General features: G+C 31.1%; 1 protein-coding gene and 2 long non-coding RNA genes across 3 annotated transcripts; all 3 read right to left on the bottom strand.

The window, feature by feature from the left end:
* Positions 1-1991: 1991 nt before the first annotated feature.
* On the bottom strand, positions 1992-3177 carry LOC145313918 (uncharacterized). Its single transcript, XR_013877563.1, has 2 exons — positions 3076-3177; positions 1992-2512 (listed from the first exon to the last, which is right to left on the bottom strand). It is a non-coding gene; the product is annotated as an uncharacterized LOC145313918 (long non-coding RNA).
* Positions 3178-16094: 12917 nt separating this feature from the next.
* Positions 16095-17392, bottom strand: LOC145313920 (uncharacterized). The gene is made up of 2 exons (XM_080153577.1): positions 17239-17392; positions 16095-16891 (listed from the first exon to the last, which is right to left on the bottom strand). Exons 1-2 carry the CDS (start codon positions 17303-17305, stop codon positions 16644-16646), a joined length of 315 nt encoding a protein of 104 aa, XP_080009703.1. The 5' UTR covers positions 17306-17392; the 3' UTR covers positions 16095-16643.
* Positions 17393-20149: 2757 nt separating this feature from the next.
* On the bottom strand, positions 20150-20650 carry LOC145313921 (uncharacterized). Its single transcript, XR_013877564.1, has 2 exons — positions 20528-20650; positions 20150-20332 (listed from the first exon to the last, which is right to left on the bottom strand). It is a non-coding gene; the product is annotated as an uncharacterized LOC145313921 (long non-coding RNA).
* Positions 20651-22960: the final 2310 nt, after the last annotated feature.

Consider the following 22960-nt stretch of genomic DNA (forward strand, 5'->3'; position numbering starts at 1 on the left):
TCGAATTCAGAGCCTAAGCTAAGAGGCAAGATGTGCAGCCGCTAGTCGCTAATAAGACACAAATGACCAATTAAGGCTATATAGTCTAAGTAAATATTTTTAAAAATATTTTAAAATGCCACAAGTTTTGACATGACATAAACTTAACATTTATTCCTGATAGTTAAATTGAAGAAGAGCTACTACTTACTCCAAACACAAACAATTAATGTGGTTTAATTGAAATGGTAGGAATACAAAACAAATACTTTGCTAACAATATCAAACTACCTCAAGTTATTATGCTTTATCTTGACTAAAATAAAAATTATGTAAATCTAAATCTAAATACAAATATGGGGACTTAAAGACTGTATTTTTTATATGTAAAATGAGTAAGATTTTTTTAATGAAAAAGTCTATTTTATAAATATCTCCTTCTTTCCATCAAGAAGTATGATTAAAATTAATACTTTTTTGTGGTTTTCGAGGAACTATTTTTAGTTTTAGGGATATTCTCCTTTTCAGTAATTAAACAAATATACAAAAATAAATGTTTTTTTAAATCGTTCATTTAATAAAATAAAGTGGTAAATTAATTTTGTTTTCAATATAACCAAATTTTTTGCCAAAAAAAGTTTGTTTTACAAAATTAGAGCAAACCAAACATTGAAAACTTTTTTTTAGAAGCGTGAATGCTCTACAAGTGTCAAGTCTTAGTCAGTAGATCTATCAACCTATTGTGTGCTGCAAAAATTTGATTTGTTCTGTCACCAGTTTATCAGGGATTCAAAGGGATTAGACAATGGCCGATACATTGATGTAAATCCGCAATGATGATACACAAAAATACTTTTCTTAACAATTATTGAAACGAATAAGAAAACATTGTTTAAAAACTTTTGGGACTAGTGTAATAAACATCATAATGTCCCCTCTCTCTCTGAGTTCTATCTTTTGTTTTTTATGACATATCCTTTTTGAATGTACCTAGATTTTCTTAAACTTTACAATGTAATAAAGTTTTTTTTTTTATTGCACCTACGTTGAATATAATGGCCCTTGTTTTTTCTTTAAAACTTAACTCTGTAAAATAGTTTCTTGTTTTAGGTTTAAAGTAGAATGTAGAACATGAGAAACTTACTCAACAATTTTCAAGAAAAAAAGGCTAGACCAAAACACTAATACTATATATATAGTCGCTAAAGGAAGGCATATAAGTCTATTTCCCTGGTATTTTAGAAAATTAATTCTGAAGCTTCTCCACACTAAAATAAGACATTAGCCATACGAATTCCATATGTCCAGATGTTTCTATAGTCTGGAAAAGGTTCAGAAATTAGTATAAGTTTAAGTAAATTTGTCGTATCATGAAAATTTATATTCCCCAAGTTATAATTAGCCATATCTGGCGAAGATACGATTTTGCCATATCTAAATTGGATGAAGATTAGGTTACAAATTTTAAAATAATAATTAATCAAAGTAACATTGTCATTACCCAGAACAGGGTTAAATATAACCTTTTTAGTAATTAAAAAATGAGATTTGTAAAAGATAAATTTCTAATAGCTTTATCACTTCAAATTAAAATATATTTTTAAAATCTTTTAATTTATCCCTTAAAAAGAGGCAGTATAAAAAAGAGGTTGACAGTAAAATGGGTAAAGGAAAATAGCAATGTATATGAAAAAAGGGAAGGGTAAAAAAATAGGGTAGCTATGAGAAGGGAAACATTAATGTGGGGAAGAAGTCAAAATAGACAGAAAAGAGAAGGTAAAACGGAAAATACTGCGGTTGCGGCGTCCCTAGCACTGAGGGGTTTTGCTTCTGTGGGATGGCCCCCATCCCAAAATTATTTTTATTCAAAAAGTACTCCCACATTTAATGACGTTGACTAATATAAAGCTTCCTTGACAAACATTATAGATAATACATATACACCAGAAACCTATATAATATTTGGTTAAACAAAAAATATATTTCTAACTATAATAAATAACACAACATAATAGACTTTAGATTTTAAACTTTATTTTTTTTAAATTGCACATTTAAAAATTACATATTAATCAATTTTAATATCTTTTGGTTCACAAAATTAATTTGTATTCTTATTCACTTTTATAGTTATGTCTTTGGGTTGGTATAGCTACATCTTTAATCACATTGCTGCGGCTGTTTGTGGTTTGATATAGTTAAGAATAATTTGTATACTTTTTTTCACTTTTATAGTTATATCTTTGATTTGGTATAGCTACGTATTTTATCACATTGCTGCGGCTGTTTCTGGTTTGTAAATAAAATTAATTGGTATTCTTTTTCACTTTGATAGTTATGTCTTTGGCTTAATAGCCAAGTCTTTAATCACATTGCTGCGGCTGTTTCTTTTTTCTAGTTGAAAGTGGGTTAGACAGGGTGTTGCTGATTCCTACTGATTCCTTTCTTGAATCTGCGGGGTTTGTTCCAACTGCAACTTTTTCTTGATGTCTATGTGTGGTTGTGGATTTTGTTTTGCAGCTTCATTCGAAATCTGTAAAAAAAAATATGGATTTAATATTGAATTTATTAACAACTTATGTAATACAAGCGGCTGCGCTACTAGAATATAGGAGCTTTGTATACGAGGGTAAAGAAAGTGAGAAAATAGCATAAAAAACAAACTTAGTTATAAAATTAAGTAGCTAAAACCACCCAGGGACCTATGAAAAGCTTTCATATAATGGAGAACTATATCAATTCAGTAGTTAACGAAATCTTAAGCTACAGACAAAAAAAATCTTATTACTTTAAAAATAGGATAGTTTTTTTTACTTGTAGATAAAGATCTAGCCCGAAATTGGAAGTCCAAATTAATTGTACTTTTCAGGGAGGCTTTACAAATCTCTTTTGTGTGGTTTTAGGCTATTTTTCTGACCCCTTCACATTTCCCTAAAATCTAGGGGCAAAGCAACTAGTAATAATAATTTTAATAGAATTGACTTCAGTTACGTTAATAATATTTCTTAAACAGAACAATCTAAAATGAACATAATACAAATTAAAGTAAATAAATAAATGCCTTTATCATAAACCAATAATTAAGTATAGAAATACCTGATATCATGAAGACATTGTATATTTACAACTACTTCGTCTATTCGCCATGAGATAATTTCCCGACTGAATGTTTAGGGTTATATCAGGGTTACCAATTTTTGATAATTTCAAAATTATGCAAAATATTTTAATAACAAATTTCTGCATATTTTTAGTTTTTAACTGGCGTCATTTTCGTTTAAAGCTTTTAATCAAATTAGAATGCAAAAATTTTACATTGATTATTGTTTATGATATGGTAACCATGAAAGTTTTTATGACTTTTTACAAAGCGGTCAAATTAATGGGGGTGGGGACTCTAAAGTGGGAGTGAGGGATTGATAACATATGCATTGTATATTCTCTAAAGAAAGTGTTAATTCATTTTAGCACAGGTCAATTAGAAAATTTGATAAAATATTTTTTATAGTCGAAAAAATTTAATTTTTAAATATTTGGCTCTTTAATACATAACTTTATTTACTTAATTCTTCCATATACTTTTAAAATTAGTTATACATATTTTGTGTTCTTAAAATTTTTGGTGTAAAAATAATTTAGAGACATACAAATCCCAGATAACATCTTTGAATTAATGTGTGACGTTTTTGGCAAAACAAATGAAGAACTATAAAATTGAAAAATGCCAAAGATACACAAATTGTTTTTTTTATAGGCATAAAATCTATATTATTAGCTATTTTGTATGAATGTATAATACCCTCGCTAAGTTTTAAATTACTAATATATAATGTGTTCCCTACCAAGAAAGGTCATATAACTTACATTATCTCTACTCCCCCTTTTATGCTTGAAATAATAAATTTCCCCTGTACAGAATATGAATTTAGCCAAATGTTAGACACATCTTTTATTGATAAAAAAATAAGTTTGATTCCTGGTTTAATTAAATAATTCTACAAAAAATTAGGGTATTAAATAAGATGCTGATTGGTTCACAAACAAAGTTACCAAAGAAAAATCTTGGAATATTTAGAACACACAAAGATATTAAAGAAAACAATATTTTAGTTTATCTATAATGAGGATAATTTTCCTCAGCTTAGCCATGTTAATTTAGTGTTGTTAGACGTGAATGACCAGGGTTGTAGGGGCACCTTAATATGGGGAGTAAGTTTGGTAAGCGAAATATTTTGATCTTACCTAAAAAATGTATCATCTTAAAATTAAAAAGTTAATGCTATACTAAAGTTAAAGTAACGAAAAAAGCTTCATTTATCCTAAATTATGTCAATCAACAAAGCTGGATTTTGAAATAAATAACACCTTTTATATTCATCCTATTATGTAAAGTATTATATATGTAAACACAGGTTATTTTTTAGCATTTTATTGATGGAAGACAATTGTTTTACTATTAAATAGATCATGGCACTTTGAAAGAAGGCATTTGACTCTATGATGGCACTTTTCATCTTAATCTTAAGATAATCAAAGACTACTGAGCCGATTGAGTTATCTATTTTGAGCAGGCTTTACTTAAGTTCTTTGATAGTTTTAGTCTTTTTTGTTTTCAGATTTAAGTCTTTTGATGGTTTTAAGCTATTTTTCAACCTCTCTTTGCCCCTTCTAACAAAGAGCCACTAGATGCTAGGGGCGTTTCCGCTAGTGTAGTTATTAAAGAAATGTTTATGAATAACTGACTATATTTCATTAAAAATTCAGCTCACAATTTCTGTTGTAATCTCAACTATGTGAATATTGTAATAATATTCAATAGAGCATATTTTATTATGTTAGTTATACACTATCCATATCATATACTAAATATTACATAGATTAGATAATATTATAATATTCATTATTGTATGTTTTATTATGTTAGTTATACATTAGGGTGGGTTCATATCGGAATTAGACAAAGCAGGGATATGCAACAGATAAAATTAACCTTAAAAACATTTCTGACCAAAAAAGAATTTTAAAAAATTGAGTTTTAGAACACGACCACTTAAAAATATAATTCATTACTTATTAGTATGCAAAGACGACATTCAAAAAAATTTTTGAATCAGAACTATGGCTTCATGGTGCTCCCTGGAAAGGCCTTGAGGAGCTAAATCAGGAACTTTTGTCCGTTTCAAAATATCTCGTTCCTAGCCTTAGAAATCACTAAAAAACCAAAATTTTTTAAGGTTTATTGAGAATTGTCCAATTTGTAGAGGTTTTTTAGATTTTCTCAGGCTAGGAACGAGATTTTTTGAAACGGACAAAAGTTCCTGACTCAGCTCCTCAAGGCATTTCCAGGGAGCACCATGAAGCCATAGTTCTGGTTCAATAAATTTTTGACTCCTATTTACAAATAGCTATACAATTGAATGTTTGGTCGTCAGTGGTTTTAAGACTTAGGATAAATTTTAAATCATCCAGAGGTGTATTATATCTATATAAATTGTGTGCAGATCCCCGCTTTGGCCTCAGAAAAAAAATGTCCAAAATCGACCCACCCTATTATACATTATCCTTATTATATACTAAATATTACATAGATTACATAGTAGCGAAGCAAGGTCTGCCAGCCAGTCTGTTTCTTTCCACAGCTTGGGTTAAATTCTTGACTGATATTAATCAACTGCCCTAAAAAAATATGTATTTTATTCTTTGCTGTGCTACTTATAGATGTTATCCTCCTTGTTAATGTCCATTCTCGCTGTATGAAAAAGGGAAGTTGCAGGGTTTATATTCCATAAATTTCCCCCATTATTACCATTAACCAAATATGAATGTATTTAATGGGAGCTTGCTACTGAAAATTGCAAAACTTCTTTTTCATAGGCCTTATAAAATTTTTTTATATTTTAACTTATGATTGTGGATTTAGAAAAAAAAGACGAGAACAGCAGTTTTTTTTTAGGGTTAAGAGATTAACCAATCTAAAATGGTCAAAAGCCTGCCAAGAACTGATCTTTATTTTAAGGTATTAAAATTATGGATCTTAACTGGATAAATGGCTTATGCGACTATTTTCTTTTCTAATTTTTCTTTATACATGGATAAAACACCAAAATATTTTAGAGCCAGGGAAACTAACCATCATAAAAAATGTGTTTTTATCAAAAAGTTTAACAATATATAATGGACATTTAAATATATATTTACTAGCATCTGTTTGTCTGTTTTATGTGCACATACGTAGTAGTACGCAGTGGTTGAAACAAAACAAACCCTTTTTCTGAAAATCTTATCCGCAAAATGGTAAATGGTTAATTTGGCGCAATTTTTGAAGGTATTATATGAACACCTGCGTAGATTCGTATAATATCTAACCTCATATTGACGAGTTAGAGCCACCATAAACTCTGTTGATTCTATATTAGAATAATAGAGAAATTAATTCTAGATTGAGTATAATAGTAAAAACAACTATTTGAGTTAGAGCTAAAAAACAGGCTCTTAAAGTATAATTGCGTTTAATATGATTTATATTTTACCATTGCTATATAGCTTAAGCTTAAGTTTCTTAAGATCCTAGAGCTATTAGAGTTAGAGCCCCAATTTAGTCTATATCAGAATACTAACGTATTGGTTTTAGATTGAGCATGCGTTTATTTTATCTTGGTAGAAGCCTGTAGATTGTTCATCATTACCTAGGGGCACTTGTGTTAAGGGGGGGGGGGGCGATATATCTGGAAAGGGAGGATATACCCTCCACCGAAATAGAACCTTCCCAGGATCCATGAGAAGCTACATAAAGAATAACCCTATCAATTCAGTGGTTAGCGAGATACTTCGGTACAAATAGGCAGACAGAAACACTTACAAACTCATAGACATTTTGTTAATTTCATATAAGGAGAACAAATCTAAAGATACTCTATAATAGTTCCCTTGCTCTATCCGACAGTTCTATTACTCAAACACATTATTGAATACATTTCATTATGAATAATGAATATTATGAGTACAATCAGGAAGCTGCAAAATAATTTCCTTTCTTGAAATAATAATCTGGTATTTAGTTTTACATTAAAGACGAACCGACAAATCCTAGCTATAGAGTGGCATCGTTGCTAAATACAATATCAAGGAGGGAGGTGACATTGTAAATCACACTGGTGCCACACTATCTTATTCGTTGGCTGAAAACTTTGGGTTCTTTTATTCTAGTTGATTCCAAACTAGTAGTGGCGAAACTTGTTAACCAATAATGTTAATCTACAGAAGGGGTATTGTTGTTTAACATTAATTGCGCGGTAAATGAATCAATTATTTTTAACCGCCCAACTTTTATTTGTAAGTAAAGTATAATTATTATGTAGATTATTACATTATTAAATACTTAACTTTCAATATAGCGGGAATAATTTTCAGGAATAAGAGAAATAGAGATGCAAGAGAGAGAGATAGAGGGAGAAAGCGAAAAATTGAGAGGAACTAACATAACAAAAGTCATTTGCAGTGTGGCTTGGCAACAAATAATCCACCAACAAGCTAACATGCAAAAGTGACCCAGTTTCAGGAAAAATAAAAAAGTATGGAATTTATGTAATAAACCACACATACATACTTACATGTGATGTGTAGGGGACACAAATTTATCTAATATCATATTTGGCTGTATGCAATAACAGAGACAAGTTATCTGATATAAAAACCTTTTATTGTCAAGTAGGGTGATCAAAATAAGAAGGATGATTATATACAAAATGATTAATATGCATTTAATTAGGGCTGAAATTATCTAATTCAAAATACCCTTAATGGGTATTTTAGCCTTTATCCTAGCTATATTAAATACGTTGTTAAAATATTCCTTATCTTTGCTCTATACTTCTATTTTAAATATTGTATACGGGGGATGTAATTTTTTTCTCGTATTCATTTAAATCCGGTGGATAGGAACCGGTTCTCATCAATACGAAAAAACTATTAGCCGTTGCCTTGGCACCTCGGTGCTAAAAAAACTGGTTTTAATCTTATAATTGTACATTTTATATCCGCGGAAAGCCGTTTATAATACGATGCGAGAAATAACTATTATCTCTGAATCATCAGGATTAAGCGGCTATAATATTTCTTATTGTCTCTACTTTTAATAGAATGTGTGTATGTAAATATATATATATATATACATTGCCTACAGAGATGCATTTCATATAAGTGTGGTCAATAAGTCAGGAATAAAGATATTTTAATACAGAAATGAAATAGCCTAAAAGATGATGCATTAAAAAAACCTATTATTCTTACCAAATGCAATTTATGGCCTTTCAGAAAGCAACCAATAACTGTGCTTGATCATTAGTTTAATCTTCTAGATTTGAGTGAAAGCATTCATCTGTACTATTCATCATTCAAAGTTTGCTTTATCTTTTTCCATTCTATTCTTTCTACCAGAATTCCTGTTTTTTGAGTGTTGGTCAGATTCTGTTTTATGTAACATAAACACTCAACAATCATAACTTTTATTTCTATCTATCTATCCATTGCATAGGCAATAGGATATCACCCCCTTGCAAAAAACTGTAAAACACTTTTTAAAAAAATAATAATTTATAGTCGTAGGTAAGGCAGCAGATGACAACTGGCAAAGAAGGACATATCAAGTCTTATTTACTCTATATAGACAAAAACTAAATTATGCAAATGCTTTTAGTACTTTCTTTGAATAAAGTTTAAATTGAATTAATAACAAAAGTGTAAAACAATTAATTTTGTCACTTTAATGATCGTATTGATGTAAACTTTGTATAAAAATCAAAATACTTTTTCTTCAATTCAATTTCCCAGTGCCTGATGCAAGCTCTTCTTTGCAATTCCTTATTTTTTTTTCCTCAGAACTAATATTTTCACAAATTTTTGGCTTTTTTAATTTAGATGCAGTTTAAATTAAATGAAAGTGTGGCTTGTTTAGAGGGAAAGGTCAATGAAAGACATAATATGAATATAAAATAGCATAAAATAAAACTTGTATAGATGTAAAGCTTGGAACATGGTGACGACATCAATAACCATTTCTATGTCCTATGACAAACGCAGGAGTGGACACGTAACCTAACCTAACCTATTTTAGACCACCTTTTAGGTTTTTTAATGCCTAACCCCTGCGGGGGGTTTATTTGTACATTCATATCTTAACCTAACCTAATCTGTATAGAAATACTTAATTAAATTAATATTTTAACACTCCTGCGTTTGGGACTCCTGCGTTTGTCCTGGAACGTTTAAACCATGTAGTGAAAAAGTACACTACGTTTAACTTTTTAAAGCTGAATTTGTACACTTTGAATTACATTGCCCTACCCCTCCCTTCCTGGGCTTGTTGCAATGCTAGTTGAATTTTTCATAACCTTTACATTGCAATGGAAAAGAATTTGCATCGACCTAAAAAGTTGAAATGATGAAATATTTAATTATATCATTAACATTATTTGAACATTGATAATTTTATAAGTAAACTTTTAATTTCAATGTAAAAGTATGTTTGGTTTTTTATATACATACTTGCCAAAGGTAAGACAGTCAATTAATTTTTAATATTCTTGATATTTGGTATCTAAGTTTAGTTTATACTGGAAAACCCAAACAATAAGTTAAATAATGGATTGGATAAGTGGTTTTCTAAAGCAAGCTAAACTACATTTGCCCCAGCTCTTTGGGAAAACACATTTCAAAAAAAGAAATGATAATTTGCTTTTATTATTAGATGTAAAATCTAAAAAAAAAGGTTTGAATCAACAGCTCTGGTGTGAGAAGGGTTGTAAAAGAAGGTTAGAAATTTCACCACTTCCTCTATAAAAAAATAAAGAAAATGGTTTTAAAGAACTTCTGTACCTTTATGTCACAGTAAAAAATTATATGATTTAGCCTTATTTTCTATGGTAACCTTAAATTTATAAAGTTTAGAAACCATATATAAAGTATAAACAACCAAGTTAAACAATTTCCTTTTTTATGACCTTATATAAAGTGTAATTACCACGGATCTAAAGGGATAAGACAATGTCCGATAAATTGATGTACCAACTCAATTATATACTACACAAAATGCCCTCTTCTGTAGATTACAATTATTGATTAAACGTTAATGAATCAACCAACTAAAATTCATTAAAAGTTCTCTTAGTTGTCAAGCCAACGTTATTAAAAACTTTGGACACTAGTGTAATTAACAGCCTATTGTCCCTTTCCTTTCTGATAATTACACAATGACAAGAATGAGAGTTTACATAGTTAGGAGAGGAATCAAATAGAATATTAAAAAGTTAAAAGTTTATGCTTCAGGCTAGGGGCGCAGAATAAGTTCCTTGAACGGATAGACCAATAAGGTGTTTCTTCTTTGGTCTTTATTGAGATTTTAATGGTTTAAATCTATTTTCTTATAACACAATCTTTTGATTTGCAGCCCATAGAGTTTTGGGGCAAAGCAATTGGTAATAGATAAGATAATTGATAAGAAATAATATTTTGTTTTTAATAAAGTTGATATTGCAAAAATACTTTTAATTTCCTTGTTCCAAGACACCGTTGGTTTCAAGTATGTGTTTCTTCACAACGACCAATTTTACTAAGTTTAGTTATTTTTAGGATAAGATATTATGTTTCTGCAGTAAATCATCTTAATCACCTCTTTATGTTACAAATTTTAATTAATAACCATATTTTAAGTATTAATATCCGCTAGATTAGAGACAGTTCTAATCCATACTGAAAACTCATGTATTATAGCATAGTATTATAGACAATTTTAAATGATAATCATTAAATTGATACCATTACCAGCTTTGTTGTCCTCGGCCTTCGTCCAACAAAACTGGTTTTAATATAATCAATTTTAATTTTATATCCGCGAAGAGCTGTCTATGATATGATGTGATAAAAAAAGTATTCCATATGTGCAACCATTCATCCCTGATTTAGTAATATATGATATGCGCTTACAATTGATAATTAATGAGCAAAAAGTGGCGAAGGCCAGGGTTAATAATCACAAATAAAGGGATGGGTTCAGTGGCGTATACAGGGTTTTGTCAGAGGGGTATATTTATTAAATGGGACTGAAACAGGGAAGGCAGATTTACCCAATTACAATTTCCCTACACCCCATTTCTGCACGCTAATTGATTGGTCATCCTATAATATAAAGAAGTAAGGTATTTTTTGTCTGTAGCACTCGGAAAAGGCTGGTATAAATGGATATTTCTTTTTCGGGATAGGTTTATATATGTCTAATGGTGGTTTTAGGCTATTTTCCGTATCTGTCCCCCCTAGAGGCTAGGGGCACAGCAACTAGGATTAGATAAAGAAAAAATAATAACTTATTTGATGAAATGGAATTATTACCATATTAAAATATCATCATAGTAACAAAGGAATGTAAATGAATCTAAGCTTTAAAGAACATGCTTTGGGATGAATGTAGTCAACAGAATAAAAATTCTAAGGCTTTACATTATCAATTGCTTGGATACTGTATCTCTTTATTGTTGGTTGCTAATGCCTTCCTAGCTAAAAAGCATGGCTTCCCCTACAATTATTGCAATAATTAACTTACATAAAAACATTGCACTACGTTTGTTATTTTATACACTCAAAGTAAATAACGGACAAAGGGATATTGCACAAAATGAAATACTTTTTGGTAGTTAATGATAAAATAACTTTTACATTTTACATTATTTAAGTTTAGCTTTAAATGAAAAGAATTTTTGGGTGTTGTTTTTCCCATGGCAATTTATTTTATGATATTAAACCAACTATCTTGCAAAATAGCCTTAAACCTGACAGAAGATTCCTTGAATATTGATCAAATACACAATAATATTATTAATAAGGTGAATAAATATTGGCTGAAGACATTTTTAGGTTTGTGTATTATGATACCTTTCTTCCTGACACTTATGCGCTCTACTTGTTATTTCATACTTTGAAAGTAAACATAATGTATAATTGCACTTTTTCTTTTAGATAAATAAATGAGTGCTTCCTTTTTGTTGATGGACGGTGTAAAGTCTTTTACAAATAATAGGTTGAAACCTGTCTAAAGCCTATGTAAGCTTTTGCGGCCTATTAGTAGAAATTTTTCGAAAATATTTGATTTTATTATAGATTAGCTGCGCTATTTTACGATAATTAAAATGTAGCAGTTTTGCTCTTTGTATGTCTATTCACATGTATTCCAACCATCCGATTGTTCATATGCCAACTTACTCTTAAAAGTGTTAAAAATTGTTCTAATTAATGATGATTTAATAAGCCTGTTAAATGAGAAACAAAGAAGCTGTAAATTAGATTTTAATAACTAGAGCTAGATTAGGTGTTTAGTAAAAGTAGTCAAGATTTTTAATTTTTAATAAGAGCAAAAATTAATTGAAGCACTCTATTGGACCAGTTATGATTATGTTGTAAAAGAATTGATAGGATCACCATATTTGAATGAATATATAAAATACGTAGATATTATGACAGGGGGAAAATAGTCGTCAATTTAAGTTATTAACATGGATATCTCAAATTGGTCAGTTTCTTCATCCAGTAGGAGGGGATGGTATAAAGAGAGTGGATAGGGGAGGTGGAGGGGATTATTATTTTAGTCACCTACAAGTTCTATTTTATTAGATTACATGATAATCTGGTGTAAGATCTAAGTAATAATAAATCCATTCTTAATCAAATTTTCCTTATTTCTACTGTATTACATCTATTTTTTTTTAATCTAAAACACTTTAAGTTTATTGTTTTTTTATATAATTAATATAAGGTTTGTATGCACATAACGAAAAGTCGGACTATAGCTGTTTAATTGAAAAATATTTTGGGTAATGAATTACATTTAAACAAGGATATTCAAATTCCAAAGCTTGTATAAAGTTAAATTGTGCCTTAAAAGAGTCTTATTAAGTTTTCTAGATAAATAGTTAAAGAGAAATACATAGATATTAATGAGTTACACAAGAAAAAACTTTCGACACAGATTTTCATAGGTGACTTCTTTGGCATAGAGTACTTTAACTATATCTATAAGTTTTATTACATAGACGTATTATCAAACACTCCATACAGACAGACATACAAGTACTATGGAGAATCTTCGCTCCAACCAACACATAGTTTATCGGTGCCATCTCATTACTTTAATTGATACACAGAGTAAAAACAATTTTAAGCCCATTATTATTTTAATCAAGGTCTTTAAAACCCTTTAGTGTTCCTACAATGTTGTAGGTCAATTTAAAAAAATAGCAAAAATCACACTTTAATTGCTATATGTTAGTAATTATCAAAACTACAAGGACAACTGTCAGTTAGTAGCGTAGCAAGAACGATATCAATAACCCAGAAAAAAGTGTTTGACATCAGAATATATTACATTATCTATAATGGCCAAAGAAGTACTTAAAGTACTTGCTCATGTTATATAATACAGTTAGGAGCCTGTATAATCTAGCTATCATCTTGGAAATGATATTTACAACATTTTACAAATTTTAAAAGTATTAATATTTTTTATATTGAATAAACACCTAGTCTTTTTTCCAAGTTGTTCCACTTTAGCTCACACATGTTGCTAGATTTTATGTTCTATTCATACGAAACAACAATTTTTTAAAGGGATTATAACTTTTAGTTAATAGTAGCCACACAACCTATCATTACTTACCCCTCACCAAACAAAACATATTTGTTAAAAATGAAAATGATTTTCTAAATAATCCTTTAAACTGCATAGGACCAACAATATAGTTTAAGGAAACAAATATCCTTTCGACAAGCTAATTTTTAGATACAAAGCAACACATGTATCTAATTCTTAATTTATATTTATCAAAAATCACCGTTTTAATTTCAATTCAGTCAATTTTCAATATTTGACTGTTTTGAAGTTTCACTTTTGATGATAATAGTTTTAAAAAGGAGAACATTAATAGTAATAGAAAAAAGAAATCAAATTAATGTCTATACAGATATTTATCAAAAAGAAATAATAAATAGTAAAAATTTAGGGGGGAATTGTACATGTTGGTTTAGTGGTCTGTATCTTGACTGTATCTTACTTTCATATTTTTTCTTTAATAGCTGGTCAAAAATGTTGTCAAATGTGCTTTAAGATTATTCTATTATTCTATATTTCTTTCATGAAATAAGAACTTTTCTACAAAATAAAAGATGGTTAAACATTTTTTAGGCTACAAATCGATCGTTTAAATCAATTAATTTGACTTTATTGTAAGGATAAATCCTTTCGTTTAAAACAATGTTAACGGATTTTGAAATATGTTGAGACAAAAAAAGTGGATGCTACTAAAAAAATAAATTTCCTTTCATTTATAACACATTACTAAAAATAAAAAATGCACTGCAAATGTTCAAAATGTTCACAAAAAAAGTCCTCGAAATATAAATAATTGCAAGAACATTACATAAATAAAAAGGCTAAATCCTCCTTTCTAGTTCTGGTCAAGGAAAATATACATATTAGTTGGGAAAAGATACTTGTATTGAACCTAATCTAAAATGCATGACAGCAAGAGTAAGGGTAATGGGGTTTTTACCCCCTCAAACGTTAAAACCCCTCATTTTACCCCCCCTAAATAAACTTGGACTTTTCAGCATAACACAAACAGTAATATTTAGTAAAATGCCATGTCCTATTGGTTTTACAATTACAATCTTTTTAAAAGAAAAAGATGAAAAATCATATGATTGGATTCCTAGTTTCGGTTGACATTTTCTTATGCTTTTCCTAATGGGTATTAAATAATCAAACAAGTAATGGTTTATGTACACTCTTATAAGACTTTGTGTTGTACCAGTCATAGACGTCCAATGGTAGGGGTAAAGGGGTGCCTACCCTTCTCAAACTTTGAAATACCACAATAAATTTTTTTTTAAAGATACATTAGATAACCCTCTCAAACTTTTAAAACCCCTCATTTTACCAACAAAAAATTAAAAGCTTGGGCGTCCCTTGTACCTGTCCTCTGGAGGATATATAAAGGTTATATTTTTACAACTTTTAATTTAAAAATCCTTGAGTCCAGCTTTTTATTATTTTTGCAACAAGAGAAAAATATTACACACACTCCATGACATTAACATTTTACCTGAATCCTTTTTTTATTTATGATAGGCAACCCACCCCTACCCCCAATTTCTTTAAGAAGTAAAATATTAATTCTTCAGTATTGTATGAAAAGGGCTTTTTTGTTTGCCACTAGCTTTTTTAAATATCCACCTTTGTATTCGGTTTCATACCTTCCCTAAAACCACCATAGTATAATACTGATCATCTTAACTCATCTGTCATATAAAATAGGCTTTTGACTTATCGAAGATAACAAATATTATAGAAAATCTTTTTCACCTAATTTGACGTCATATCGTTTTTAAAAATCAAACTTGTTTTTCAAATTGTTCCCATTTCTAAACAAAAACATTTAATGTTAAGAAGATATTTTATATGACATTGTAACAATTTTTTTCTGCAAATATGAGTAAAAACAGTTTTATCCTGTAAAATTAAAGGATTTTCCCAACTACATTTTGAGAAAAAAGCTCAATAACTTGGAAAATAAGAACCCCAGGACGGAATTAATACCATAAAAAAACCTAGTTTTTACCACTTTTATGGTAAAATTTTACCAGCCTATACGATTTAAAAGGTGGTAAAATTTTACCGTAACCGTGGTAAAAACACTTTTTGTGGTACTTTCTCACGCTTTTTACCATCGATTTTTACCACAATTATCGGTAAAATTTTACCAGATTTCCGGTAAAATATTACCATTTTAGGACGCAAATTTATACCAGATTTTGACCAATTTTTACCACTTTTTTGGTAAAATTTACCGCAAATTTCTGTAAGATTTTACCGAAAAAGTGGTAAAACTGTTCAACACCTGGTAATATTTTTGCCCTAAATTGGTAAAATTTTACCAGAAATAGGGTAAATATGGTAAAAATTTACCAAAAATTGTGGTAAAAACGGGTGGTAAAAATCACGAGAAAGTGGTAAAAAACGACCTTAATTATAGAAAAACATCGCTTGTACACAAATTGCAAAAATAAAAAAAAAATTGTTTTCATTATTATCTTTATTGATTGAAACACTTAAACATATTTTTTTACATAATGATTTACATAGGTACGATAGCGCGATACTATATAGGTATATATTCACAGAAATTTTCTTAATTAGTCTATAATTCTAGACGTGGTTTAAATGACCAAATATTACATAGTTTTATTCAGATAATATAACTGCATGTTTAATCGGTTTAAGCTGAGAAATTAACACAAATATACTTAGGTTTTAAGCTGAGATCTGGATTCTAATTGTACTTTATACTAGAACATTTTTATACACAAGAAAAATATATTACGAAGTTACTTTCCATTATAAAATTTTCAAAAATTTGCTATATAGGAATAGCGGTTTCAAATATAATATTATATGAATATTCTCATCGTCAGAACAAAACTGTCAAAACTGTCATATAGATTAATGTACGTACAAATTAAAGGTGGTTAAACATATTTTTGACTCAAGATATCTTGATATATATCACTTTTTTATCACAAATAGTTTATATATGATCTGACTGGAAGGACTATTATACATCAGCTTACTTTTGTCCTTCTTTTCTTTCCTTTTGCCTCTTGTGAAAGAAGACGCGGCAGTCTGCACACAAATAGGTGCATTCGATGAGTCTTGTGTTTGTTGGCAACTCGCTTCGGGGACTGCGTCCATGGGCGCAGGTCTTGATTTTCCCCGGTGTTGCAGTTCTTTTGCGCCTACTCAGTTTTGATGCTGGCGGGATTGTAGGAGGGGGTGGTTCAAACATCTCCTGCTCATCATCTGACACTCGATACACTGAAATTAAAATATTTTTTAAAATTATTTTTTTGTACAAAAAAATACTTCAATTTTACAATAGTTTTTTTTCTAGCCTAACCTAACCTAGTGTATTAATAGAAAGAGTAATATTTCTAGTTTTAGCCTAACCTAGCCTAGCCTAGCCTAGCCTAGCCTAGCCTAGCCTAGCCTAGCCTAGCCTAGCCTAGCCTAGCCTAACCTAACCTAACCTAACCTAACCTAACCTAACCTAACCTAACCTAGTGTAATAATACAATGTATTACGGCATTTTCTTAGTGCCTAGTACAGAAATGTTTCACTATATGCTTTGGGCACAGTCGCTAGTATAAATATTGTACTATACCTGGGCTTTTTGGTCCTGGATTCTTTATGTTCTCATAAATTATATCAAAATCCGGTTTGTTTTCCATCCTGAAATTAAACAATCTATACTACAAAGTAAAACGATTTTTGTTTGTATGTAGCGAAGGATCTTGCTAACCGCTGAACCGATCGGGTTCTTCTCATAGGTACTGGCAAGGGAAGGGAGTGGCAAAAGAAACTTTAAGGATATACTTCATATTAGAGGGTTTAGCGTACAGAAAAATCATTTACAACACAGTCGCCAGGATAAAGTAGTAAAAACAATTTTAAAAAAATCTTACTTTGCTGGTGTTTCCATAACAGTGATTTCCTTAACCTCGTTCTCATCCGAATTTTCTGGAGAGCCAGCTGTTTTGTTCCTGAATTAAACAATATATATATAATAATCTATTTAAATTAAGCAGTTAACTTTTTGGTTCCACATTTACCCCTTCCACCTTACCCAGCTAGAGGCGTACTTGCTAGTACTTGCTTTTAATAAATAAAGGAACACGTTGAATTTGTCTTTACAGAAAAATCATTTACAACACTGTCGCCAGGATAAAGTAGTAAAAACAATTTTAAAAAAATCTTACTTTGCTGGTGTTTCCATAACAGTGATTTCCTTAACCTCGTTCTCATCCGAATTTTCTGGAGAGCCAGCTGTTTTGTTCCTGAATTAAACAATATATATATAATAATCTATTTAAATTAAGTAGTTAACTTTTTGGTTCCACATTTACCCCTTCCACCTTACCCAGCTAGAGGCGTACTTGCTAGTACTCGCTTTTAATAAATAAAGGAACACGTTGAATTTGTCTTTACAGAAAAATCATTTACAACACTGTCGCCCGGATAAAGTATGAAAAAATAATATTAAAAGAAATATCTTACTTTGCTTCTCCTTCCATAACAGAGTCTTGTCCGACCTTCTGGTCATCCTTTTGTGCCGGACATTTCTCGGATTGCTCCCTGAATTAAGCAATCATATTATAATTAAATAGTAAACTTTTTATGGTCCACATTTACCACTCCCACCTTACCCCTAGAGGCATACTTGCTAGTTTTGTAATATATAAAGGTGAATTTGTCTGTACCGAAAAATCATTTACAACACAGTCGCCCGGATAAAGTATGAAAAAAGATTATTAAAAGAAACTAGTGGCTACGCCCCTAGAAACCTCTAGGGGCACTTAAGGTTGGAAGGGGAAAAATCAACATCTTCCCATTTTAAATTTGAGTTTCAGAAGAGTAAAAATATTTTTTGGGGGAGGGGGTGAAGACACCCTGCACAAAAATAGTTTAAAACCTTTCCAGGACCTATAAGAAGCTTCACTTTAAAGGAGAACAATATCGGTTTAGCGGTTAGCGAGATCCTTCGGGACAGACAAAAAACGCTTACTACTTTATATAATAGGATATCTTACTTTGCTTCTCCTTCCATAACAGAGGCTTGTCCGACCTTCTGGTCATCCTTTTGTGCCGGACATTTCTCGGATTGCTCCCTGAATTAAGCAATCATATTATAATTAAATAGTAAACTTTTTATGGTCCACATTTACCACTCCCACCTTACCCCTAGAGGCATACTTGCTAGTTTTGTAATATATAAAGGTGAATTTGTCTGTACCGAAAAATCATTTACAACACAGTCGCCCGGATAAAGTATGAAAAAAGATTATTAAAAGAAACTAGTGGCTACGCCCCTAGAAACCTCTAGGGGCACTTAAGGTTGGAAGGGGAAAAATCAACATCTTCCCATTTTAAATTTGAGTTTCAGAAGAGTAAAAATATTTTTTGGGGGAGGGGGTGAAGACACCCTGCACAAAAATAGTTTAAAACCTTTCCAGGACCTATAAGAAGCTTCACTTTAAAGGAGAACAATATCGGTTTAGCGGTTAGCGAGATCCTTCGGGACAGACAAAAAACGCTTACTACTTTATATAATAGGATATCTTACTTTGCTTCTCCTTCCATAACAGAGGCTTGTCCGACCTTCTGGTCATCCTTTTGTGCCGGACATTTCTCGGATTGCTCCCTGAATTAAGCAATCATATTATAATTAAATAGTAAACTTTTTATGGTCCACATTTACCACTCCCACCTTACCCCTAGAGGCATACTTGCTAGTTTTGTAATATATAAAGGTGAATTTGTCTGTACCGAAAAATCATTTACAACACAGTCGCCCGGATAAAGTATGAAAAAAGATTATTAAAAGAAACTAGTGGCTACGCCCCTAGAAACCTCTAGGGGCACTTAAGGTTGGAAGGGGAAAAATCAACATCTTCCCATTTTAAATTTGAGTTTCAGAAGAGTAAAAATATTTTTTGGGGGAGGGGGTGAAGACACCCTGCACAAAAATAGTTTAAAACCTTTCCAGGACCTATAAGAAGCTTCACTTTAAAGGAGAACAATATCGGTTTAGCGGTTATCCTTCAGGACAGACAAAAAACGCTTACTACTTTATATAATAGGATATCTTACTTTGCTTCTCCTTCCATAACAGAGGCTTGTCCGACCTTCTGGTCATCCTTTTGTGCCGGACATTTCTCGGATTGCTCCCTGAATTAAGCAATCATATTATAATTAAATAGTAAACTTTTTATGGTCCACATTTACCACTCCCACCTTACCCCTAGAGGCATACTTGCTAGTTTTGTAATATATAAAGGTGAATTTGTCTGTACCGAAAAATCATTTACAACACAGTCGCCCGGATAAAGTATGAAAAAAGATTATTAAAAGAAACTAGTGGCTACGCCCCTAGAAACCTCTAGGGGCACTTAAGGTTGGAAGGGGAAAAATCAACATCTTCCCATTTTAAATTTGAGTTTCAGAAGAGTAAAAATATTTTTTGGGGGAGGGGGTGAAGACACCCTGCACAAAAATAGTTTAAAACCTTTCCAGGACCTATAAGAAGCTTCACTTTAAAGGAGAACAATATCGGTTTAGCGGTTATCCTTCGGGACAGACAAAAAACACTTACTACTTTATATAATAGGATATCTTACTTTGCTTCTCCTTCCATAACAGAGGCTTGTCCGACCTTCTGGTCATCCTTTTGTGCCGCCGGACATCTCTTGGATTGCTCCCTGAATTAAGCAATCATATTATAATTAAATAGTAAACTTTTTTTTGGTCCACATTTACCCCTCCCACCTTACCCCTAGAGGCATACTTGCTAGTTTTGTAATATATAAAGGTGAATTTGTCTGTACCGAAAAATCATTTACAACACAGTCGCCCGGATTAAATACAAAAAAAAGAAGTGAAAAAAAATTTCTTACTTTGTTTGTGTTTCCAAACAAGCGATCTCCTCTTCCAAAGAAGCAATTTTTTGCTTTGCTGCCCCAAGGTCTTGTTTTATTTTCTGCATTGTCTCCCATCCATTGTCGTCCCTGAAAAATAAAAAAAAATAATACTAAAGTAACGGATGTCCGTGTTTATGTACCGAAGGATCTCGATAACCACTGAACAGATCAGGTTCTTCTCATAGGTACCGGCAAGGGAAGGGAGTGGCAAAAGAAACTTTAAGAGATATACTTCATATTAGAGGGTTTAGCGTAGCTGCTAATTTGAAATATCAGGGGTGTATATCCTATATGGGATCCCCTGTTCAGGTAGTGGGGGGAAAATAACTAAAATATGTGTGGTAGGACCAAAAATTTTAGTTCTTTCAATATTTCTCCATTTCCGTCCCTACTTGGTGAGATAAAAATAGGTGGGAAAAAAATACAAAATTTTGTACCACGGGAACAAAATAAATCTTGTGCGTAATGTACACCCCTGAATGAAACTATAATTATTCGCCATAACAATAATGTTTATCCTACTCTTTTCAATCCGGCTACTACCACCTTCCGAACAGAAATAGAATGGTAACAAAAATAAATAAACTTACGTAGTGCAATCCAAAGTTAGGTTCAAATCTTCTGTATCAGACGATTTAGGAGGGGTATCAGGCAGGTCAGCCAGCTTAGCAGGCAGCTCAGGCTCAGACACACTCATTTCGTTCTTCTCTTTTTCGCTATCACTGAAATATATAAATATATATTATATATCCCAGGTAATCGGACCTTTGCCCAAAGAAGTAATTACCAAAAAATATGTAATATGTATTTATGTAATTATGTTGTGATGGATTGTCGAATCCGATTCGATGAATGGTTACCAAAATATAGCTAGGGACGGACGGACGGACAGACAGACAGACAGACATCATTCTACTTCGTTTTATACATATTAAAATATTACTCACCCACTTGTGGTTTCCGGCTTCTGTTCTTCGTGCTGTTCGTCTCTCTCTAAGTCGGCTGCTGCGGCTGACATGTCGGACATTCTATATTAAATTTGAAAAGAAACAAATTATCACTGGTAATTAAATTTTCATGAATAAATGTCCAAAAAACTGACGTAGGGAATTTTAATATAATAGGGTCCAGCAAGATCACATATTGGTATATCTTATATTGTAAACAAGTATATAGACAAATTTCATTTACAAAAAGTTAATACAAATTTGAAACGTTCTCTTTTTTAATTACAGCACATAAACCTTACGGATTTTACCATGGAAATCTACCACCGTATTAATTAAAACATTCCCTACGATAACTGTCATATATATAATATTTATATACAAAATTAAACAAATATATAAAATTAACAAAAGCTAGTTGTGAATACTTTTTTTCCTTAGTTTAGGGGGTAAACTACAACTGCTATATACTGAATTACAAAAAATGCGACAGATTATACAACAAAAAATTTTCAGTTTAAGCTCTTAACTTTAAGCTCATTAAACTTAATTGGTGGAAAGGGGTAGTTTCACAAAATGCATTTGAACTTAATTTTGTGAATTGCATATTTTTCTTTGTTAAGATGGTAAAAGTACGTGGTAAAAAATTTAACTTTCTTCAAATTTATGCCATATAAATAGAGTTTAAACACATTTAAACAGGTTCAAATATACGGTTCACTAAATTAACTTCAAATGCATTTTGGGAAACTACTCCTTTCTAGATATTATAAAAAAAAGTTGAAGATGAAACTTATGAAATAAAAAAAAAAATTACATATAAATATATATATACGTAAAGTCCTGGAATTATTGGGATTGACTGGGACCTATCAGGTCTTCGTCTTGTTCTTCGTCTTGTTCTTTGTCTTGTTCTTCGTCTTGTACTTCGTTTTCAGACGAAAGTTCCGACGAATAATACTTGTCTCCATTCTGCCAGGGATGTATATTCTACATGGTTCGGATGTGTAATATTTTTTCCAAGTCTGCACAGGGATGTATATTATATTTCATTAAATATAAAGAAAAAAAGGTAATAATTAAGAAAACTGAAAACATTTGTAAATTTTAAAAATTTTTAGCCGTGGACAAACAATATTTCTTGTGCAGAATATACACCCCTTTCCCGAATCAGCTGTAATGTAGCTGCCAAAGATACTGTAATTGTTTATGTTCTGAGAACATTGTTGAGAACTTGCTCTCTGTGGTGGTCTGGAGCTTGATCTTTTCTTCTTCTCTAACTCAGCATCTTCAGGCCTGATTCCCTGTTCCCACAATCTTTGCTTCTTCATGTTGGCCTTTACTCGTTTGTTGGCATCTCTTCTTGTCCGAGCCTCACCACGCTGGCCGAAATCGGGCAAATGTGTATTTGTTCTGTTCAACATTTGCTGCATCCTAATTTGGTTAGGTTGCTCACTGAGTT

This window comes from Acartia tonsa, chromosome 3 (genome assembly GCF_053477335.1).
Source record: "Acartia tonsa isolate MP-2025a chromosome 3, ASM5347733v1, whole genome shotgun sequence".
Lineage (NCBI taxonomy): Eukaryota > Metazoa > Arthropoda > Copepoda > Calanoida > Acartiidae > Acartia > Acartia tonsa.

Excerpts from the sequence above, each read along its gene's own strand:
- LOC145313920 (XM_080153577.1), bottom strand. The coding sequence starts at position 17,305 with ATGGAAAACAAACCGGATTTTGATATAATTTATGAGAACATAAAGAAT. Across the intron at positions 16,892-17,238 it reads TCCAGGACCAAAAAGCCCAG|TGTATCGAGTGTCAGATGAT; the intron begins GTATAGTACAAT and ends TTTTAATTTCAG.